Source organism: Rhinatrema bivittatum, chromosome 5 (genome assembly GCF_901001135.1).
Source record: "Rhinatrema bivittatum chromosome 5, aRhiBiv1.1, whole genome shotgun sequence".
Taxonomy (NCBI): Eukaryota; Metazoa; Chordata; class Amphibia; order Gymnophiona; family Rhinatrematidae; genus Rhinatrema; species Rhinatrema bivittatum.
The window spans coordinates 179,380,324-179,398,856 of NC_042619.1; the positions used below are offsets into that span (position 1 = coordinate 179,380,324).

Genomic DNA, 18,533 nt, shown 5'->3' on the forward strand with positions numbered 1-18,533 from the left:
ACACAGAGAAAAAGTAAGTTTCACCAACAAAATATTCTGCAAATGCAAATCTACCTCATGTGTTTTCATTGTGGATATTCTGAAAACCTGAATGGTGTGTCCTGAGGACTGGTTTGAGACCCACTGGTCTAGTCTATGGTCACAAATTTAGAAACATAATAATAGCATACCTCCCAACATTTCAAATGGCCAAAGAGGGCACTTAAGATTAATGTAAACAGTCATACTTTTGCTTATGTTCCAACTATATACAGACACCCACACACACACCCCCCTTGGCAGATTTCCAGACAAAAATTAATATAACACACTATACAAAGCCTCAAACACCACCAAAATCACAGTAATACACAGGTGAATATGATTATGTTGAATTTAGGAGCCAAGACAGACCTTTTTGAGAGCCACTGAAGTACATCCATAAAGATATATATAAGAAACCCAGAAGAGGGACAATAGAGAATGAAATAGTGAGATTGAGCAATGGTTCTATCTATACAGTAGGTAGAAAAAAATTAACACAACTTGGCTGAGACATGTCTCATACCAATGTTTTTAACTGAGCGCAGGTGATTCTATGTCAGAAAATAAGATGTAGATCAAAGGCAATCCACTCCAGTATAGCTGTGTCCACATCATTTTGTTTTCCTGGTTGCATTTCCAAACTTCCGCACCCAGATGCAATTGCAAAAAAACAGTTGAGGCTCTCTTCTTTTTTTTCTTGCTACTTTAGTGTGCTTTGTAAATATTCAAGTGATTTCTTTCCAGATTTTTTCTTCTGACTGAAAGGCTTTTCATGGCTCTCATAGCCGATTTGCACTGTGCTTTATCCTAACGTAAACTTTCAAAACAGCCAGCATCATCTTTTTAATCTTTCTTCATTTTGCTTTTTCTGTTCCTGTGCCTCAAATGTCAAACTACAGATGAGTACTGGTTCAACTCCAATAAACAGTGTCTACTCCAAAGTGAAAGGAGAAATTACTTACCTAACTTCCTTTTATTTAAGGGGGACAGGTTTGTCCATACCAGTGGGTTATGGACCTCTACCAGCAGATGGAAACAGAGCAAAGCTGACGTCACAGTATATATACCCCTGCACCGGCATTAGTCCACCAGTATTCTCTGCCAAAGCCAACTGCGGACAACTAAGGAATACATGATCATAACTGTTTGGTTGTCTTAATGGTTAACAGGAAAAACTGAGGTCAGACAAGGAGTGTAATATTACTAATATAGGGACTGGATCTGACACTTACCAGTAATCCCAGGAAACGCAGCCACTTAGGACAATAGCACCACCATCCAGCAGCCAAGGGCGGGAAGGTGGTTTAACCTGTCATTAAAAAAAAAAAATAAAGAAAATTATCAGTTAAGTAATAATTTCTCCTTTCTTAGCATTTAGACAGGTTAAACCCACCAGTGGGATGTACCAAAACTACTCCCAAACAGGGGAGGAGGCCAACCACGGTCTGATCAGCACCGCAAACACGTAGACTGTGTCCTCCCAGGCTTGCATATCCAGGCAATAATGCCTGGAAGTTGTGTAAGAAAAAAACATGTAGTTCGGCAAATGTCGATGGGAGACAACCATCTAATCTTTGCCTATGACACTGCCTGAGCCCTAGTGGAATGAATGCTAATCTGACTAGGAAATGGCTGCTCAGCATCCACATACATAGCTATTTGTAGCCCATGACACCGGCTCACTCTGTTTACTACCACCATGGAGTATAAATAGCTGGTTTGATCTCCTGAGCAGTATAGAAACCTCCAATACCTCAAGATACTTTGACACCCAAGGACCGTAACAGGCGATATTCATCCACCTCTCACCCCTGCCCAGAGACGGCAGGGATTGATTGATTCTAGTAAAAATCCAATACCACCTTCGGCTAAAAGGACAGATCAATTCACAACTGGATCATTCTCAAAGAGACAGTTTCCGGCAAGATAGAGCCCGCAGTTCGGAAACTATGCGCAAAAACATTGTCCTCTAGTAAGTAACCTCAGGAAAAGGTTACACAATGGTGGAGGGTGGGACACACCAGAATTCCAAAACCAGATTAAGACTCCACAAGGGCGAGGCAACTGCAAGGGGACACAAAAATGCTTCAACCCTTCGAAGGCCATGCCACAACTGGACAGGTCGACAAGGGTTCACCATTCACGTAAACTTGGAAACAGGCCAGAGTCGCCGCCTGTACTTTCAAGGAATTAATGGCCAAGTCCTTACACAAACCATCCTGCAAAAATCCAAACTAAGTGGGATTTTAACCAAATGAGGATGAACCCCTCGTTCTTCACACCAAGCCAAAAACATTTGCCAAACGTGAACATCGGCTAAAGAAGTGAATAACTTTCGCGCTCAAAGCAAGGTGGAAAACACCGCAGTGGACCACCCATGCTTTCACAGCTGAGCCTTCGCAAGGGCCACATTGTAAGACAAAAATAAAATCAGATGTTTCGAGAATAGGCCCCTGCCGTAACAGATCCCTATGGACCGGTAATCGAAGAGGATATTCCACCAGAATCCTTCGCAGATCTGAATACCACAGCCTCCTAGGTCAATCTGGCATCCCAACAGTACCAACCTTGGGTTTGTCTTGAATCTCCGAATCTTTCAGCCTAACATGGGCTATGGGGAAAGGCATTTAGAAGCTTGCCTTCCAGCCACTCCTGCACGAGGGCATCAATGCCCAAAAACTTCAGATCTTTCCCTGGACTGAAGAAGCAAGGAACCTTTGCATTGTGTGAAGTCACCAGCAAGTCTAGAAATGGGAGGTCTCAGCTGTCCACTATGAGCTAGAACACTTTGCTGTACCATTCCCTTTCTCCTGGATCCAGACACTGTCTGTTGAGAAAGTCGGCTCTTACATAGTCTTTTGTTGCAATGTGCAAGTCTGAGATTTCCTGAAGATGTACTTCCGCCCATTCCATGAGTTGGGCTATTTCCTGTGATACTTGCTGGCTCTTTGTTCCTCCCTGTCGATCAATGTAAGCCACTGTTGTCACATTAACTGACATTATTCGGACCATTTGATCCTGCAAGTGACTGACGAATCTCAAGTGTGTCAACTAATGGCATGGGCTTCCAGCCAATTGATGCTCCAGAGAGGTGGTACTCTGTACTCCAGTGTCCCCATGCTTTCAACTCCTGACAGTAAGCCTCCCAACCCTGAAGGCTCGTATCAGTCATGCATACTAGCCAGTCTAGTGTTCGTAGGAGAATGGCCATCTTTAGATGATCTGCCTGCAACCACATCTGCAGTCGGATGCTGATATTCACCAGTAACGGAAAAGAGTTCTGAGACTGTGGACTCTAATGGATGAGCAGTGTGTGCTGAAGAGAACGCCAATGCGCCCTTGCCTACAGAAAGCACAGTTGCTTACCTGTAACAGGGGTTCTCCTAGGACAGTAGGATGTTAGTCCTCACATGTGGGTGACATCATCTGATGGAGCTCAGCATGGAAAACTTTTGTCAAAGTTTCTAGAAGCTTTGACTAGCACACTGAGCATGCTCAGCATGCCACCATCCACGCGTCCACGCAAGGTCTCCTTTCAATCTCGTAACATAGATAAAAAATACAAGTGAAAAAAATAAAAAAACAACAAACCAGAAGGAGAACCCAATTCTGCGGGGAGGCGGGAGGGATTCCCGAGGACTAAGATCCTGCTGTCCTAGGAAAACACCTGTTACAGGTAAGCAACTGCACTTTCTCCTAGGACAAGCAGGATGGTGGTCTTCACATGTGGGTGAGTACCAAGCTCCAGGCTATCCCCGGCAGCAGGTGGGACCATCAGTTACCGAACAAAATGCCAACAGGCACAACAATTGCAGTGCTGTTGGTTGGCAGGGGACTGTCTGGCCCCAAGCAGGGGTACTAGGAGGAACAGTTGGGTTCAGGTCTGAAAGAGATTGTGCAGGACAAACTGACCAAAGGCACTGACCTATCGACCATCTTTGTCTAGAAAGTAGTGGACCGCAAATGTACGAAGGGAATTCCACGTTGCGACATGGCAAATTTCGATGACAGGAACTGCACAAAAATGAGCCACTGACATTGCCATGGCCTGCACAGAGTGAGCTTTGAATCAGCCTGTCAGCTGAAGGCGATGCAATCCGTTATCCAGTTGGATAATGTCTATTTACCCAGCACCACTCCAAGCCTATTGGCATCGAAGGACACAAACAGCTGAGTGGACAGCCTGTGACCGGCTGTGTGTTCTAAATAGAAAGCCAAGGCCCTCTTGCAGTCCAAAGTCTGAAGAGATGGTTCCCCTGGGTGGGAATGAGACCTGGGAAAGAAGGTGGGTAAAACAATGGACTGATTGATGTGGTAATCAGTCACCACCTTAGGTAGAAACTTAGGGTGCGTACGCAAAACCACACAATCATGAAAAAACCTCATGTACAGTGGATACTTAACTAAGACCTGAAGCTCACTGACTCTACGAGCCGAAGTAATCGCCACCAAGAATATAACTTTCCAGGTGAGGAACTTCAGGTCACAGGAACGCAACAGCTCAAAGGGAGGATGCATGAGCCACCCCAGGACAATGTTGAGATCCAAAGACACAACAGGAGGCGAAGAGGGGGCTTCAACTGTATCAGGCCCCTCAAAGTGACTCACTAGAGGCTGCACCGATATGGGCATACCAGCGACACCTCAAAGGTTCGCACTAACAGCACTAAGGTGCGATGCAAAGAGCTCCTGGCTCTCAGAGAACGAGTCCGATCTCTGGAGGCTAGAGTGGCAGACCTGGAGGAGCTGAGACAGACAGAGAGGTATATAGATGAGACCTTCAAGGACATAGTAGCCAAGTCCCAATTTCAGACTGGCAGCCCTGGTGCTGTCTTGGAGGAAGATGGTCTCATGATTGAAGAGCATCAACCTGGTGCAGCAGGAAAGGATCTTGTAGCAAGGACCTGCTCTCCAGGTGATGCATTGTCCTTTCGCACCGAGGATATCTCCCCAAGGCCCAAGAGGGAAGGGTTAGGTCGGCCGTCATAGTTGGTGATTCGATTATTAGAAATGTAGAAAGCTGGGTGACTGGTGGCCGTGAGGACTGCCTGGTAACATGCCTACCTGGTGCGAAGGTGGCGGACCTCACGCGTCACCTAGATAGGATTTTAGACAGTGCTGGGGAGGAGTCTGCTGTCGTGGTACATGTGGGCACCAATGACATAGGAAAATGTGGGACGGAGGTTCTAGAAGCCAAATTTAGGCTCTTAGTTAGAAAGTTTAAATCCAGAACCTCCAGGGTAGCATTCTCTGAAATGCTCCCTGTTCCACGCGCAGGTCACCAGAGGCAAGCAGAGCTCTGGAGTCTCAATGCATGGATGAGACGATGGTGCAATGAAGAGGGATTCAGTTTTGATAGGAACTGGGGAACCTTTTGGAGAAGGGGGAGTCTCTTCCGAAGGGATGGGCTCCACCTTAACCAGGGTGGAACCAGACTTTTGGCGCTAACCTTTAAAAAGGAGGTAGAGTAGCTTTTAAACTAGAACAAAGGGGAAAGCCGACAGTCGCTCAGCAGCGCATGGTTCGGAGAGAGGTATCTTCAAAGGATACTATTGATGCATTAGAATTAGGGCAGAAAAAGAACTTAAGGATCCACCAATGTAAATAACAAGAGAAAAAAATAGTTGGTGTATATTGGAATGAACTGTGACTGCAATCTAGATCACGCTATCAAGGCTTTTATGGAAAAATTGTTTTTAACAATTGGAGGAAAAGACCTCAGAGCTGGTGTTTTGTCTGAATTAATTATCAGAGTGTAAACCAGTAGATACAATCATCGGTCAAAAACCTCCACTGAATCTCATTCTTTCTTTATTAAGCAAACATTTTTTGTCCTTTTTTCTTTTCAATAAAAGATTGTTTCTGCTCTTGCTCACTAATGTTTATGTAAATTTGTAAAGTGAGCAACAAGACCTTCTCCTGATTTGTGAAAAAGGGGTGAAAATTCAATCCCTTAATAAAAACGTGTTTTGAAAACCAATTGCAGTCTCAATTGTATTGCCCAATTGACTCGAGATTTATAAGATTTTGAAGACAAAATTGCCTTCTAAATCACAGTAATATAGTTCATGATGCTCTGGTGAGGCAATTCGAAAACACTTTCAACGGCACTTGAGAAGTTGTCAAACAAGGATTAGTTCATTACTCATTTGAGTAAACATGAGCTTACATTGATACTTAGAATGATTTAATCACAAATCTTTTTAAATGTTTTTTATTCAAGATGTAATCCTCTAAGATGCAATACTGCCCTGATGCAGCATTTCCCGCGAAACGTACGTCGGCGTTTCAAGTGTCTTCCGGTACAACCTGGATTAACTATCATGCCAAGCTAAGTGATCTGTATTACAAGCAGCTTTTATAGAGCTTTAAACACTAGCAATAAGTTGTGAAGCGCCAGTATTACAATACTACAGAATCACATTGTTACCTATACAAGAACTATAGAGTGATATAGAGTGATTAAGAACTAATCCTTGTTTGACAACTTCTCAAGTGCCGTTGAAAGTGTTTTCGAATTGCCTCACCAGCAGCATCATGAACTATATTACCTTGATTTAGAAGGCAATTTTGTCTTCAAAATCTTATAAATCTCGAGTCAATTGAGCAATGTAATTGAGACTGCAATTGGTTTTCAAAACACGTTTTTATTAGGGGATTGGATTTTCACCCCTTTTTCACAAATCAGGAGATGTTGCTCACTTTACAAATTTACATAAATATTAGTGAGCAAAAGCAGAAACAATCTTTTATTGAAAAGAAAAAAGGACAAAAAAATGTTTGCTTAATAAAGAATGAGATTCAGTGGAGGTTTTTGACCGATGATTGTATCTACTGGTTTACACTCTGATAATTAATTCAGACAAAACACCAGCTCTGAGGTCTTTTCCTCCAATTGTTAAAAATTTTTCCATAAAAGCCTTGATAGCGTGTAGATTGCAGTCACAGTTCATTCCAGTATACACCAACTATTTTTTCTCTTTTTTTTCTCTTAGAATTAAGGCATCCAGACAGTGAGGGTCCAATAATAATAAGAAAAGTAGTCCAAGTGCCTGTAATTAAAAACTCACCTGAGCTAAAAAAATTCTAACTTATCCCTATCAATTAAAAAGCAGAATGAAAATACAAACAAAAAACAAACTTTGAAATGTTTGTATGCTAATGCCAGAAGTCTAAGAAGTAAGATGGGAGAATTAGAATGTACAGCAGTGAATGATGACATAGACTTAATTGGCATCTCAGAGACATAATGGAAGAAGGACAACCAATGGGACAGTGCTATACCGGGGTACAAATTATATCACAATGACAGAGAGGAGCACCCAGGAGGCGGTGTGGCACTTTATGTCCGGGATGGCATAGAGTCCAACAGGATAAACATCCTGCATGAGACTAAATGTACAATTGAATCTTTATGGGTAGAAATCCCTTGTGTGTCGGGGAAGACTATAGTGATAGGAGTATACTACCATCCACCTGGTCAAGATGGTGAGACTGACAGTGAAATGCCAGGAGAAATTAGGGAAGCTAACCAAATTGGTAGTGCGGTAAGTAATGGGAGACTTCAATTACCCCAATATTGACTGGGTAAATGTATCATTGGTGCATGCTAGAGATATAAAGTTCTTGGATGGAATAAATCTGTACAACACAGAAACCTTAGATCAGCTAACAAAGCACTCCTAACCATTCCTTCAGTCAGGACAGCAAGACTAACCCAAGTTAGAGAAAGGGCTTTATCCTTAGCAGGTCCTACACTGTGGAACACAATGCCACTAGAGATCAGATTACAAAGAGACCTCAAAACCTTTAAAAAAAAGTTTAAAAACCTGGCATTTTAAACAAGCCTTTTACAAAGAGAACGGAGAATAGGAAATATACAGGAATAGGCAGAAGTTCACCAGCACACAACACTGTTCTCAAAATGTACGTTGTAATAGTTTATTAGTTTATCTCACAGCTAACTTAATAGAAATACATAGAACATGAGAATTATACCTGTAATTAAGTAACCTGCATGTATACATGGTCACGACCTACCTCACTTAACAAATGAGATTTTTTTTATGACATGATGTAACCGAACCTTTCTGGCACTTGTTAGAATGTACTACCGTACACATTCACCTACTTTAATTTATGTGCCTGCATGTAAACCGTTGTGATGGTATAAAACTTGACGGTATCAAAAAGATTTTAAATAAATAAATAAATGGCATTTTTATAGAGCAACTGGTTCAGGAACAGACAAGAAAGGGAGCAATTTTAGATCTAATTCTCAGTGGAGCACAGGATTTGGTGAGAAAGGTAACTGTGGTGGGGCCGCTTGGCAATAGTGATCATAATATGATCAAATTTGAATTAATAACTGGAAGGGGGACAGTATGCAAAATCCATGGCTCTCGTGCTAAACTTTCAAAAGGGAAATTTTGATAAAATGAGAAAAATTGTTAGAAAAAAACTGAAAGGAGCAGCTACAAAGGTAAAAAGTGTGCAAGAGGCGTGGTCATTGTTAAAAAATACCATCCTAGAAGCACAGTCCAGATGTATTTCACGCATTAAGAAAGGTGGAAAGAAGGCAAAACGATTACCGGCATGGTTAAAAGGGGAGGTGAAAGAAGCTATTTTAGCCAAAAGATCTTCATTCAAAAATTGGAAGAATGATCCAACAGAAGAAAATACGATAATGCATAAGCGTCAGCAAGTTAAATATAAGACATTGATAAGACAGGCTAAGAAAGAATTTGAAAAGAAGTTGGCTACAGAGGCAAAAACTCACAGTAAAAGCTTTTTTAAATATATCCGAAGCAGAAAGCCTGTAAGGGAGTCAGTTGGACCGTTAGATGATCGAGGGGTTAAAGGGGCACTTAGAGAAGATAAGGCCATCGCGGAAAGATTAAATGATTTCTTTGCTTCGGTGTTTACTGAAGAGGATATTGTGGAGATACCCGTATCAGAGAAGGTTTTCATGGGCAATGATTCAGATGGACTGAATCAAATCACGGTGAACCTAGAAGATGTGGTAGACCTGATTGACAAACTGAAGAGTTGTAAATCACCTGGACCGGATGGTATAGACCCCAGATTTCTGAAAAAAATCAAAAATGAAATTTCAGACCTATTAGTAAAAATGTGTAACCTATCATTAAAATCATCCATTGTACCTGAAGACTGTAGGATAGCTAATGTAACCCTGACCTCAGTGCCAGGAAAAATAGTGGAAAGTGTTCTAAACATCAAAATCACAGAACATATAGAAAGACATGGTTTAATGGAACAAAGTCAGCATGGCTTTACCTAAGGCAAGTCTTGCCTCACAAATCTGCTTCACTTTTTGAAGGAGTTAATAAACATGTGGATTAAGGTGAACCGGTAGATGTAGTGTACTTGGATTTTCAGAAGGCGTTCCTCATGAGAGGCTTCTAGGAAAAGTAAAGAGTCATGGGATAGGTAGTGATGTCCTTTCGTGTATTTCAAACTGGCTAAAAGACAGGAAACAGAGAGTAGGATTAAATGGACAATTTTCTCAGTGGACGGGAGTGGGCAGTGGAGTGCCTCAGGGATCTGTATTGGGACCCTTACTTTTCAATATATTTATAAATGATCTGGAAAGAAATACGACGAGTGAGATAATCAAATTTGCAGATGATGCAAAATTGTTCAGAGTAGTTAAATCACAAGCAGATTGTGACAAATTGCAGGACGACCTTGTGAGACTGGAAAACTGGGCATCAAAATGGCAGATTAAATTTAATGTGGATAAGTGCAAGGTGATGCATATAGGGAAAAATAATCCATGCTATAGTTACACAATGTTACGTTCCATATTAGGTGCTACCACCCAAGAAAGATCTAGGTGTCATAGTGGATAACACATTGAAATCGTCGGTTCAGTGTGCTGCGGCAATCAAAAAAGCAAACAGAATGTTGGGAATTATTAGAAAGGGAATGGTGAATAAGACGGAAAATATCATAATGCCTCTGTATCGCTCCATGGTGAGACCGCACCTTGAATACTATGTACAATTCTGGTCGCCACATCTCAAAAAAGATATAATTGCAATGGAGAAGTTACAGAGAAGTGCGACCAAAATAAGGGGAATGGAACAGCTCCCCTTTGAGGAAAGACTAAAGAGGTTAGGACTTTTCAGCTTGGAGAAGAGACGGCTGAGGGGGGATATGATAGAGGTGTTTAAAATCATGAGAGGTCTAAAATGGATAGATGTGAATTGGTTATTTAATCTTTCGGATAATAGAAAGACTAGGGGGCATTCCATGAAGTTAGCATATGGCACATTTAAAACTAATCGGAGAAAGTTCTTTTTCACTCAACGCACAATTAAGCTCTGGAATTTGTTGCCAGAGGATATGGTTATTGCAGTTAGTATAGCTGTGTTTAAAAAAGGATTGGATAAGTTCTTGGAGGAGAAGTCTATTACCTGCTATTAATTAAGTTGACTTAGAAAATAGCCACTGCTATTACCAGCAACAGTAACATGGAATAGACTTAGTTTTTGGGTACTTGCCAGGTTCTTGTGGCCTGGTTTGGCCACTGTTGGAAACAGGATGCTGGGCTTGATGGACCCTTGGTCTGATCCAGCATGGCATGTTCTTATGACCCTGAGTTGGTTTGAAGCCCACACTCAGAAAGGTGCCACAAATAATCCAACAGCCTGGGCAGGGGGCACGTGAACAGATCCAAATCATACCCTGCATACCAGGTGGAGAAACTCCTCCATTTTAGACTATAAGACTTCCTGGTGGAAGGCTTCCCAGAGGCCACCAGTACCTGACAGAAGAATTAATTCAGAGGAAATTAAAAAAAAAAAAGATTTTTGGGGGTGCTATGTGATGGCAGCTTAGTTGAGCGCTGAGACATCTATCCGACCAAATGGTCCTGCACTGGGAGTGCACTTGTTTGGAATCTCTCTCCACAGATCGCAGCCTACTTGAGAAAAATACAGAGAAATAAACAAAATAGATATCCCTCAATTCAAGGAAGTACCAGCCCTTACTGTGGAAAACTGGAGCTGTCTTCTTTGATCTCCTGATTGCGCCAATGGCCCAGATCCACTACTCTCTTACAAATCACTTGCGGTATTCAGATCAGGCCTGGTACAGTCTGATCTAAGGAAGCAGTCAATTTGAGCAGTCAGACAGCTCTCAGGATGGAAACAGAGGTATAGAGTCTTTTCTAGTTCTGCACTCATATGAGAGCTTTAGAGAATACAAAAACCTGAATTGCCATAACAGAAAGTAAAATTATTAAAGGGAAGGGAGAGAAGCTCAGGAACTAAGCTACCATCACATAGCTGTCAGACTAGCACCCCCAATAAAGCATTTTTTATAAATTTGCTCTAAATTCTTTTGATATTCTTTTCTAACAGTGTGGCCGATGCAATTATGTGCGCTGAAAGCGGGTGCTGACTTTTCAGCGCCCGCTTTTTTAACGCATGCATGGCTCCCGCAAGGCTTGTGCGACCTTAGCGCCTCCTTCCTAACACGACCCGCCACGGCTGCCGGTTATGAAGACTGACGCCGGTAAACCCAGCCTCTGTTTTCATAACCCGCCTGTCTTCCAGTAATGAAAACGGCCACCGAGTTTATAAGCGGCCATTTTCATTACTGGATGAGCGATAAATGTGCATCTGAGACGCACATTTATCTTTTTGCATTCGGAGTGAATGAGTAATAGGCTCATTCACATGCTTTTGCATGTGATGAGCGCTCTCTCATTCACTCCACGTCCGACTGCGGGTTAAACAGTGCACTCGCCTGAGCGCACTCTATTGCATCGGCCCCAGTAGTCTTAAAAACTTCTCTTTCTGAAACTTATAAAGAGAAACAGAATCAACAATTTTTTCTATTTATGTGAGGATATTTTCAAATAAATAAATAAATAAATAAATAAATAAAGTTCATTCAGTTTTAAACTCAGTGGTCTGACAATTTCACTTTCAAAACATCATTTAGTAAACCATGTCTACATTTATTTCCAGGCTTAACCTTGTTTAAAGACATATTTTTAAAAAACAATTTTAACAGGTTGTTTTTTTTTTTATCTGGCAGCAAGCAGATCTAGCAGAACTTATTCTGTCTTATATAAGGTTGAGTAGGGCTGAAATCCTCAAGTATCCAGAGTGGGGTTTTTTTCTCTTAAAAGCTCCAAAGTGTCAATTGCCTTGGAAGATCAAAGACAGCATCTAGTTTGTAACTGATACAGGATATGTACATGTATCCAGTGACTCTAAAGCAGTATTTCAATTTTGCTTGCTCATTATACTTTTAAATGAACAGGAGTTATAGAATGCATCCTTGTTCAATTTACTTTCATTGTTTACCTTTTTCCAGGAAATGTTTTTAAAAATCTTAGTTAAATCACTATCACTCTTTTTAGTCACACATAGTTGGGAATGTTACGGTGTTTTAGAACTGCTTCCCCTTTTTGATTGCTCCTGTTGGCAGCTTACTCTACCTGACAGGGCTGAGTCAGTACCTCTGTCAGTTTCAGAAATCAACCACCGACTAACTTTCAGCCTTCTCACAATAAAGGCTGATGATATCACTTACAAGAAAATTGTCCCTCAAAGCTTTGAAATGTCCATAAATGCCTTTTTATGGTTCTTTCCACCTTGCCATCCTTGAGTCCTGCTAGACCAGTCCTTATACATGGGAATTTCCCCCCTCCACAGTTGCCAAAGATAGAGGACACACCTTTCCTTTTCTTTTGTAGGTCACACCCAGCTGTAAGGAAGATGTGGTCGAAGGCAGTTACAGTTACATACTGTCAAGAGCAGAGGGACAATTACCATATCCCAATTTTGAAATGGGACAATGAAAAAAATTAGAGAGAGAGGAGGGGAATCCCCAGTTCATTCTATAAGCTTTTACCTGATCAAGAGGTTTGCTTTTTCTATATATCCGCCTCCCTCACTTCTTTGCCCGACTGTGACAAATAGGAGGAAAAACTGGAGGCTCCCCTCCCCCACAGAGGGAGCAGGGATTGGCAGGAAAGAGAAAGGCAGGAGAGAAGCATCTGGCTTCTAGACTATGCTAGGTTCTGGAAGCACAGTATTCCCGGGTGGGATTTGGACTGGTCTAACGGGGCTCAAGGAAATGAAGTTAATAGCTAAGATTTAATTTCACCTTCCTAATAGGCTAGTCTTTTACAAATGGGACATATCCAAGCTGTAGAGATGTGAATTGGAACTGAAATCCGAACCGATTCTGGTTCCGATTCACATCTGTAGAGATGTGAATTGGAACTGAAATCCGAACCGATTCTGGTTCCGATTCACATCTGTAGAGATGTGAATCGGAACTGAAATCCGAACCGATTCTGGTTCCGATTCACATCTCTACCAAGCTGCTCTTAGCTCGAGTGGGAAGAAGACCGTGCTACTCTAAGGACACCCAATCCAAAGGCTGCTTCTGCCTTGGCTTGCACCTTCACAATCTGTAATATTTAGTAGAGAACCAAATAGCCGCCTCACAAAAATGTCATCTGGGGCTACAGATGACACCTCTGCCTAAGATGTTGTCTGTGCCCTGGTGGAATGCACACTGCGTCCAAGTGGCACCTATTTACCACTGAGTAGATATGCTGACACGACTGTATCCTTAATCCATCTGGCAATGGTTGCCTTGGAGGCTGCTTGTCCCTTCCACGGGTCACTGTACAGCATGAACAACTTGTCAGTCTTTCGAAAAGGATTCATTATCTTTAGATACCCCAGTAGAAAGCGCCTGACATCCAGTAAATGGAGATTGTGCTTCTTAGCTTCAGACCCATTATCTTTGAAAAACAGAAACGACACTGACTGGTTTTGGTCCTTTAGAACAGGATATAGCCAGCGCCTGTGCCTTCAGGAAGTTTAGGGCTAAGCCCTGGTCTAGTCCTTTTTAAATAAAATCTAGTATACATGAGATGTCTGCCCTCTAAGGCAAGATTTCACAGTCCTGACAAAATCCCTCAAACAGGCACCACACCCATATGTAAGTGAGGGATGTAGATGATTTTCCCCACTTTCATCTTAGTTGCAATTACTAGTGGAGATTTTAGGTTAGATTTAGATTTTTTTTTTTATATTCCACCTTTTGGAACTTCAAAGTGGATTACATTCAGGTACTATAGGTATTTCCCTATCTCCAGAGGGCTTACAATCTAACAGGGTCATTCATCAAAATGCGTTACGGCTTTAAAGCACGCGATAACACCATAATGCATGCGATAATTGTATCACCACATGGTGCAAATACAAATTTTTTAGAAGGGGCAGGATTAGGGAGGTGTTTGGGCGGGATTCATTAAAATGAGGGGCAATAGCATAACGCATGCTATCACGTGGTTTTAATACCGGAAATAACTACACCTTTTTTCCTGGCGCTGTGCTGTGTGATCTGTCCAAAACGGCCGTAAATTTTGCAAATTGCATTTCGGCAATTTCTGGGCGGGAGAGGAGAGAGAGACTCTGGGGAGGCCTTCACAGTATTCAACTATTCATATCACTATAGGAGGGCCAGCTAATAGCTCGAGGTGAGGTGTTGGTAGTGGTTTAGGGGCCAGTTTTACATGCAGAGTGAGACGTACGAACAGCACAGTACACCTCGGTGAAGATTTGACGTCATTTGGAGTAAGGAAAGTCTCATAAAGTTGAGATTTCTACTATGTTCTCTCGCCCTAGCTTGATGGTAGCCTGTTATAGAGTCTCAACCCTCTGAACGATGTCCACAGTCTGCCTATTGGCAATATTACAAAATGGGCCCTCTGTATATATCTGAGATGGGCGACTTGCGTCTACCCCAGCAAAGTTGCTCCCTCAGCCTTTCTTGAGCCAGGAAAGGAATTAGACTTATTCCTAGTATTTGGTGGGAGCACTTATTTAGCTGATCTGTATTTCTTGACCTACCTGAATCACTAAGCGAATAAAAAAGGGGAATAGATTGAGTGTCCTTAGGGATTCTTTATTAGACTTGTAACAATATGAAATTAAAAAAGCAAAGGCCCGACTCTGGCCGAGTTTCACCCATACAGGATGAGCTGCTTCAGGGGGCTAGACTTAATAAACCAGGTGCGTGTAAAACCGGTATATGCTGCAGCTACTAATATTGCTAACTTATTAGTTCATAGGTAGATGATGGCATATGTTCCAGGATCAAAGGAATCAGGATCCTGCGTGAGTTTAATCCGGTCAAACGATGCGGGTATGTAGATACAAGTATAGTTGTCTCAAAAAACCATCTTGAATTCTGACGGTCACTTTTCACTCTGTAAGATTCTCACACGCCTCTGCCAGCTCACCTTTGGACCCATTTAACAGCTGCCTTGCCTGCATCAGCCTGAGACCACCCCACCCCCACCCCAGTGGCAGCATGGAAAAGCTGCTTTTTATCCATTTTCATCTCCACAGGTGGCCTGCTCTCCCCCAAAAAGGCCCTCTCTGCCACTGTTCCATATCATAGAGACTGGAGAGCCGAAGGATAGCCTTCTGGTCCCTACGTGCACCACAGAGCTTCCTGTGGTGAGCCGATGCTGCCCATCACATTCCTTAGCTGTACAGGAAAAAACATACAGGCCACTCTGCCACTGCTCTCCTGCGTGGCGCTATAATGGCAGATTGCACATCAAGTACTGCCCTCAAATCTACAAGGCAATACTCATGTCCCACACTGTGGGATAAAATTAGCTACTCCCTCTCTCCAGTTATTTACTTATTCAAATAGCTCTCTAAGACATGAAAACTAATGAGTAGCAGATTTAAAACAATTTGGAGATAATATTCTATCACTTAACGCACAATCAAACTGTGGAATTACCCAAACTCTAAGAAGATCCCATGCTACTGATGCAATTAATAGCAGTGGCTATTCCCTAAGTAAACTTGATTAATAGCAGTTAATGGACTTCTCCTCCAAGAGCTTATCTAAACCTTTTTTTGAACTCAGCTACACTAACTGTACTCATCCTCTGGCAACAAATTCCAGAGCTTTATTGTGCATTGAGTGAAAAAGAATTTTCTCCGATTAGTCTTAAATGTGCTACTTGCTAACTTCATAGAATGCCCCCTAGTCCTATTATTCGAAAGTGTAAATAACCGACTCACATCTACTTGTTCAAGACCTCTCATGATCTTAAAGACCTCTATCATATTTCCCCTCAGTCATCTCTTCTCCAAGCTGAAGAGCCCTAACCTCTTCAGCCTTTCCTCATAGGGGAGTTGTTCCATCCCCTTTATCATTTTGGTTGCCCTTCTCTGCACGTTCTCCATCGCAACTATATTTTTTTTTTGAGATGCGGTGACCAGAATTGTACACAGAATTCAAGGTGCAGTCTTCACCATGGAGCGATAAAGAGGCATTATGACATTTTCCGTTTTATTAACCATTCCCTTCCTAATAATTCCTAACATTCTGTTTGCTTTTTTGACTGCTGCAGCACACTGAGCCGGCGATTTTATGCCATGAAAGAATCATCCGTAAATTGCAAATAATATGTAGGTAAGCAAACACGTATGCACTACCCATATCAGACTGTCATTTTGTAATCAAGGACAATGCCCCTAAAATCTGCACTTCAGACTCCAGTGGTAGTTCCATTCCATCCAAAATGATCTGAGGACAGAAAAAGAAACCAATGGTTTTCTGATCCAGATTACTACTATCTTGTCTAAATTAACTTTTTATTTATTTGATTCTAACCATTCTTTAACCAGTTTTATGCCAGAGTTAAACTGATCAATAGAACTGAGGCCTGAACAAACCAGTTTAAAATACAGATGAATATCAGCAGCAATTATTTCCTGTTTTAAGCCTATCCTCATTAGCAACATGTATGTTTGTTAGAAAGGATGGGGGGAAAGGGCTGACCAGGATGGCACACACCACACTACAGTTTAGATTTTAACCATGGTCACTACATACCCCCATGCCTTCATGGTAGCCGGATACAGTCTTGTCATTGGTGTTTGGGTCATAATTGCCACTCCATGCATGTTACCCAATGGCTCTATGGAAGCCTGAGGCTGCCATACCACTATTATCAGCTCATCTCCTCTGCTATCATAAAAACGTTTTGATGGAGAAAGAATGTTTGAAGTAGCACTTGTCTTGACAATTGGTATTTACTATGCACTTCCAACTTGTTGCTGTCGCATTCACTCAAATTTCAAAAACAGTACTGCCTTCATGTTCACTTAACTATCAACAGCATTCATATGCTCGTCCACTTTCCTCTCTCAACATCCCTACAGCAAACTCTTACAATAAGACATCAGGCAGACAAATCAGTGCAAGATCTTGGTGGTTTGATGTTATGTATTTATGTTTACTTTGCAGGATGTTTTCCTACAATTTCTGAAAATTTAATAAACAATGATCCTTTACCACCCAACATAAGATAAACCATCTTGCACGAGATTAGCTTGCTCCTAGGAGACCTTTCTCAGTTGAACGGGTAAAAGATGCAGGTCTGGCCATCGGTGACCTGGTCAGATGAGCCAGTATGCACAAAACACAAAAGGTACAGCAGAGACGGCTTCGTGGGCTTGTCCAACCGGGGTGAAACCATCTATCTCCCATAGAATAAAACTGCCCATATATTCGCCAAAAACCTTTGCGCTCGCAACGGAGGCCAACGCCGAAATGAGCTCAGAAAGGGCTCGCCTACCAGGCTTTAACATTTACAAAGCCAGACGCACGCTTACACTTTACGGAAATGCGAGGATATCTTAAGTGCATTTATTATGTAGCCTGCAGACACCAAACAACCGTTTGCAAGCTAAGAATGCTCCACTGACGCGGCACTAGCGCCAGACATTGATGGTGCTGCGTCCGACTACTCTGCGAGGACCCGAAAACCTCCCCAGGTGACACAGAAAACGTCCGCCTTTGCCTCTTCGCCTTACACTTTCACCCCGCACAGAGCAGAGCCACCGAGGTACGCACCTCCTCCCTTGGCTCGAGCCCCTTTGCACCTGGGTATGAGACAGGAGGCGCGCGCATCGCACTCTTACCTTGCCCAGGCAGATGTGGCACGTGATGGGCAGTGTGAGAGACAATGTAACGTTCTGAACGCTGTGGGCCATCGCCGGCCGCCAGACCGCCGCTCCCTCCCAACCCAGACGCTGCACGAGCTTGGCAGCGCGCGCCGCCGTACCGGCTACGGCGCGCCAGTTAGGACAAACCAAGTTAACCAACGGCGGGAAAAAGGGCTTTTCAAATCTCCTCCTGTATCTGATTGACTAAAGGTGGGGGAGGAGCCTACGCGCACCAGTAGAACCGAAGCCCTGAAATTCTTCCGCCTCTTGCTGAGGTGTTGGACGGGTTGGTTTTGGTACAACTCACGATAATTATACATGTTAATGCAATACGTTTACCCTTCTCAATAGACTCATTCTTAACCCGACTTTAAATATGTTGTGGTAAAGCTTCAAAAACAAAAATGAAATAAAATGACTTCACAAAAGAAATAATTTTTCCATAAACGTTTTGCTTTTCTACTTTTACTATTA

General features: G+C 42.4%; 1 protein-coding gene across 4 annotated transcripts in view; it reads right to left on the minus strand.

The window, feature by feature from the left end:
- The window catches only part of OBI1 (ORC ubiquitin ligase 1), a 123,917-nt gene extending 105,708 nt beyond the window's left edge, over positions 1-18,209 (minus strand). For 2 of the 4 annotated variants that reach the window (XM_029603047.1, XM_029603045.1), the window contains exon 1: positions 18,036-18,209. In XM_029603047.1, the coding sequence (XP_029458907.1) occupies positions 18,036-18,107 (72 nt within the window). In that variant the 5' untranslated portion in view covers positions 18,108-18,209. Of the gene's footprint in view, positions 1-17,726; positions 17,746-17,967 lie in introns of those variants that run through there. The other 2 variants (XM_029603046.1, XM_029603049.1) reach the window with 2 other exon arrangements.
- Between the last annotated feature and the right edge of the window lie 324 nt (positions 18,210-18,533).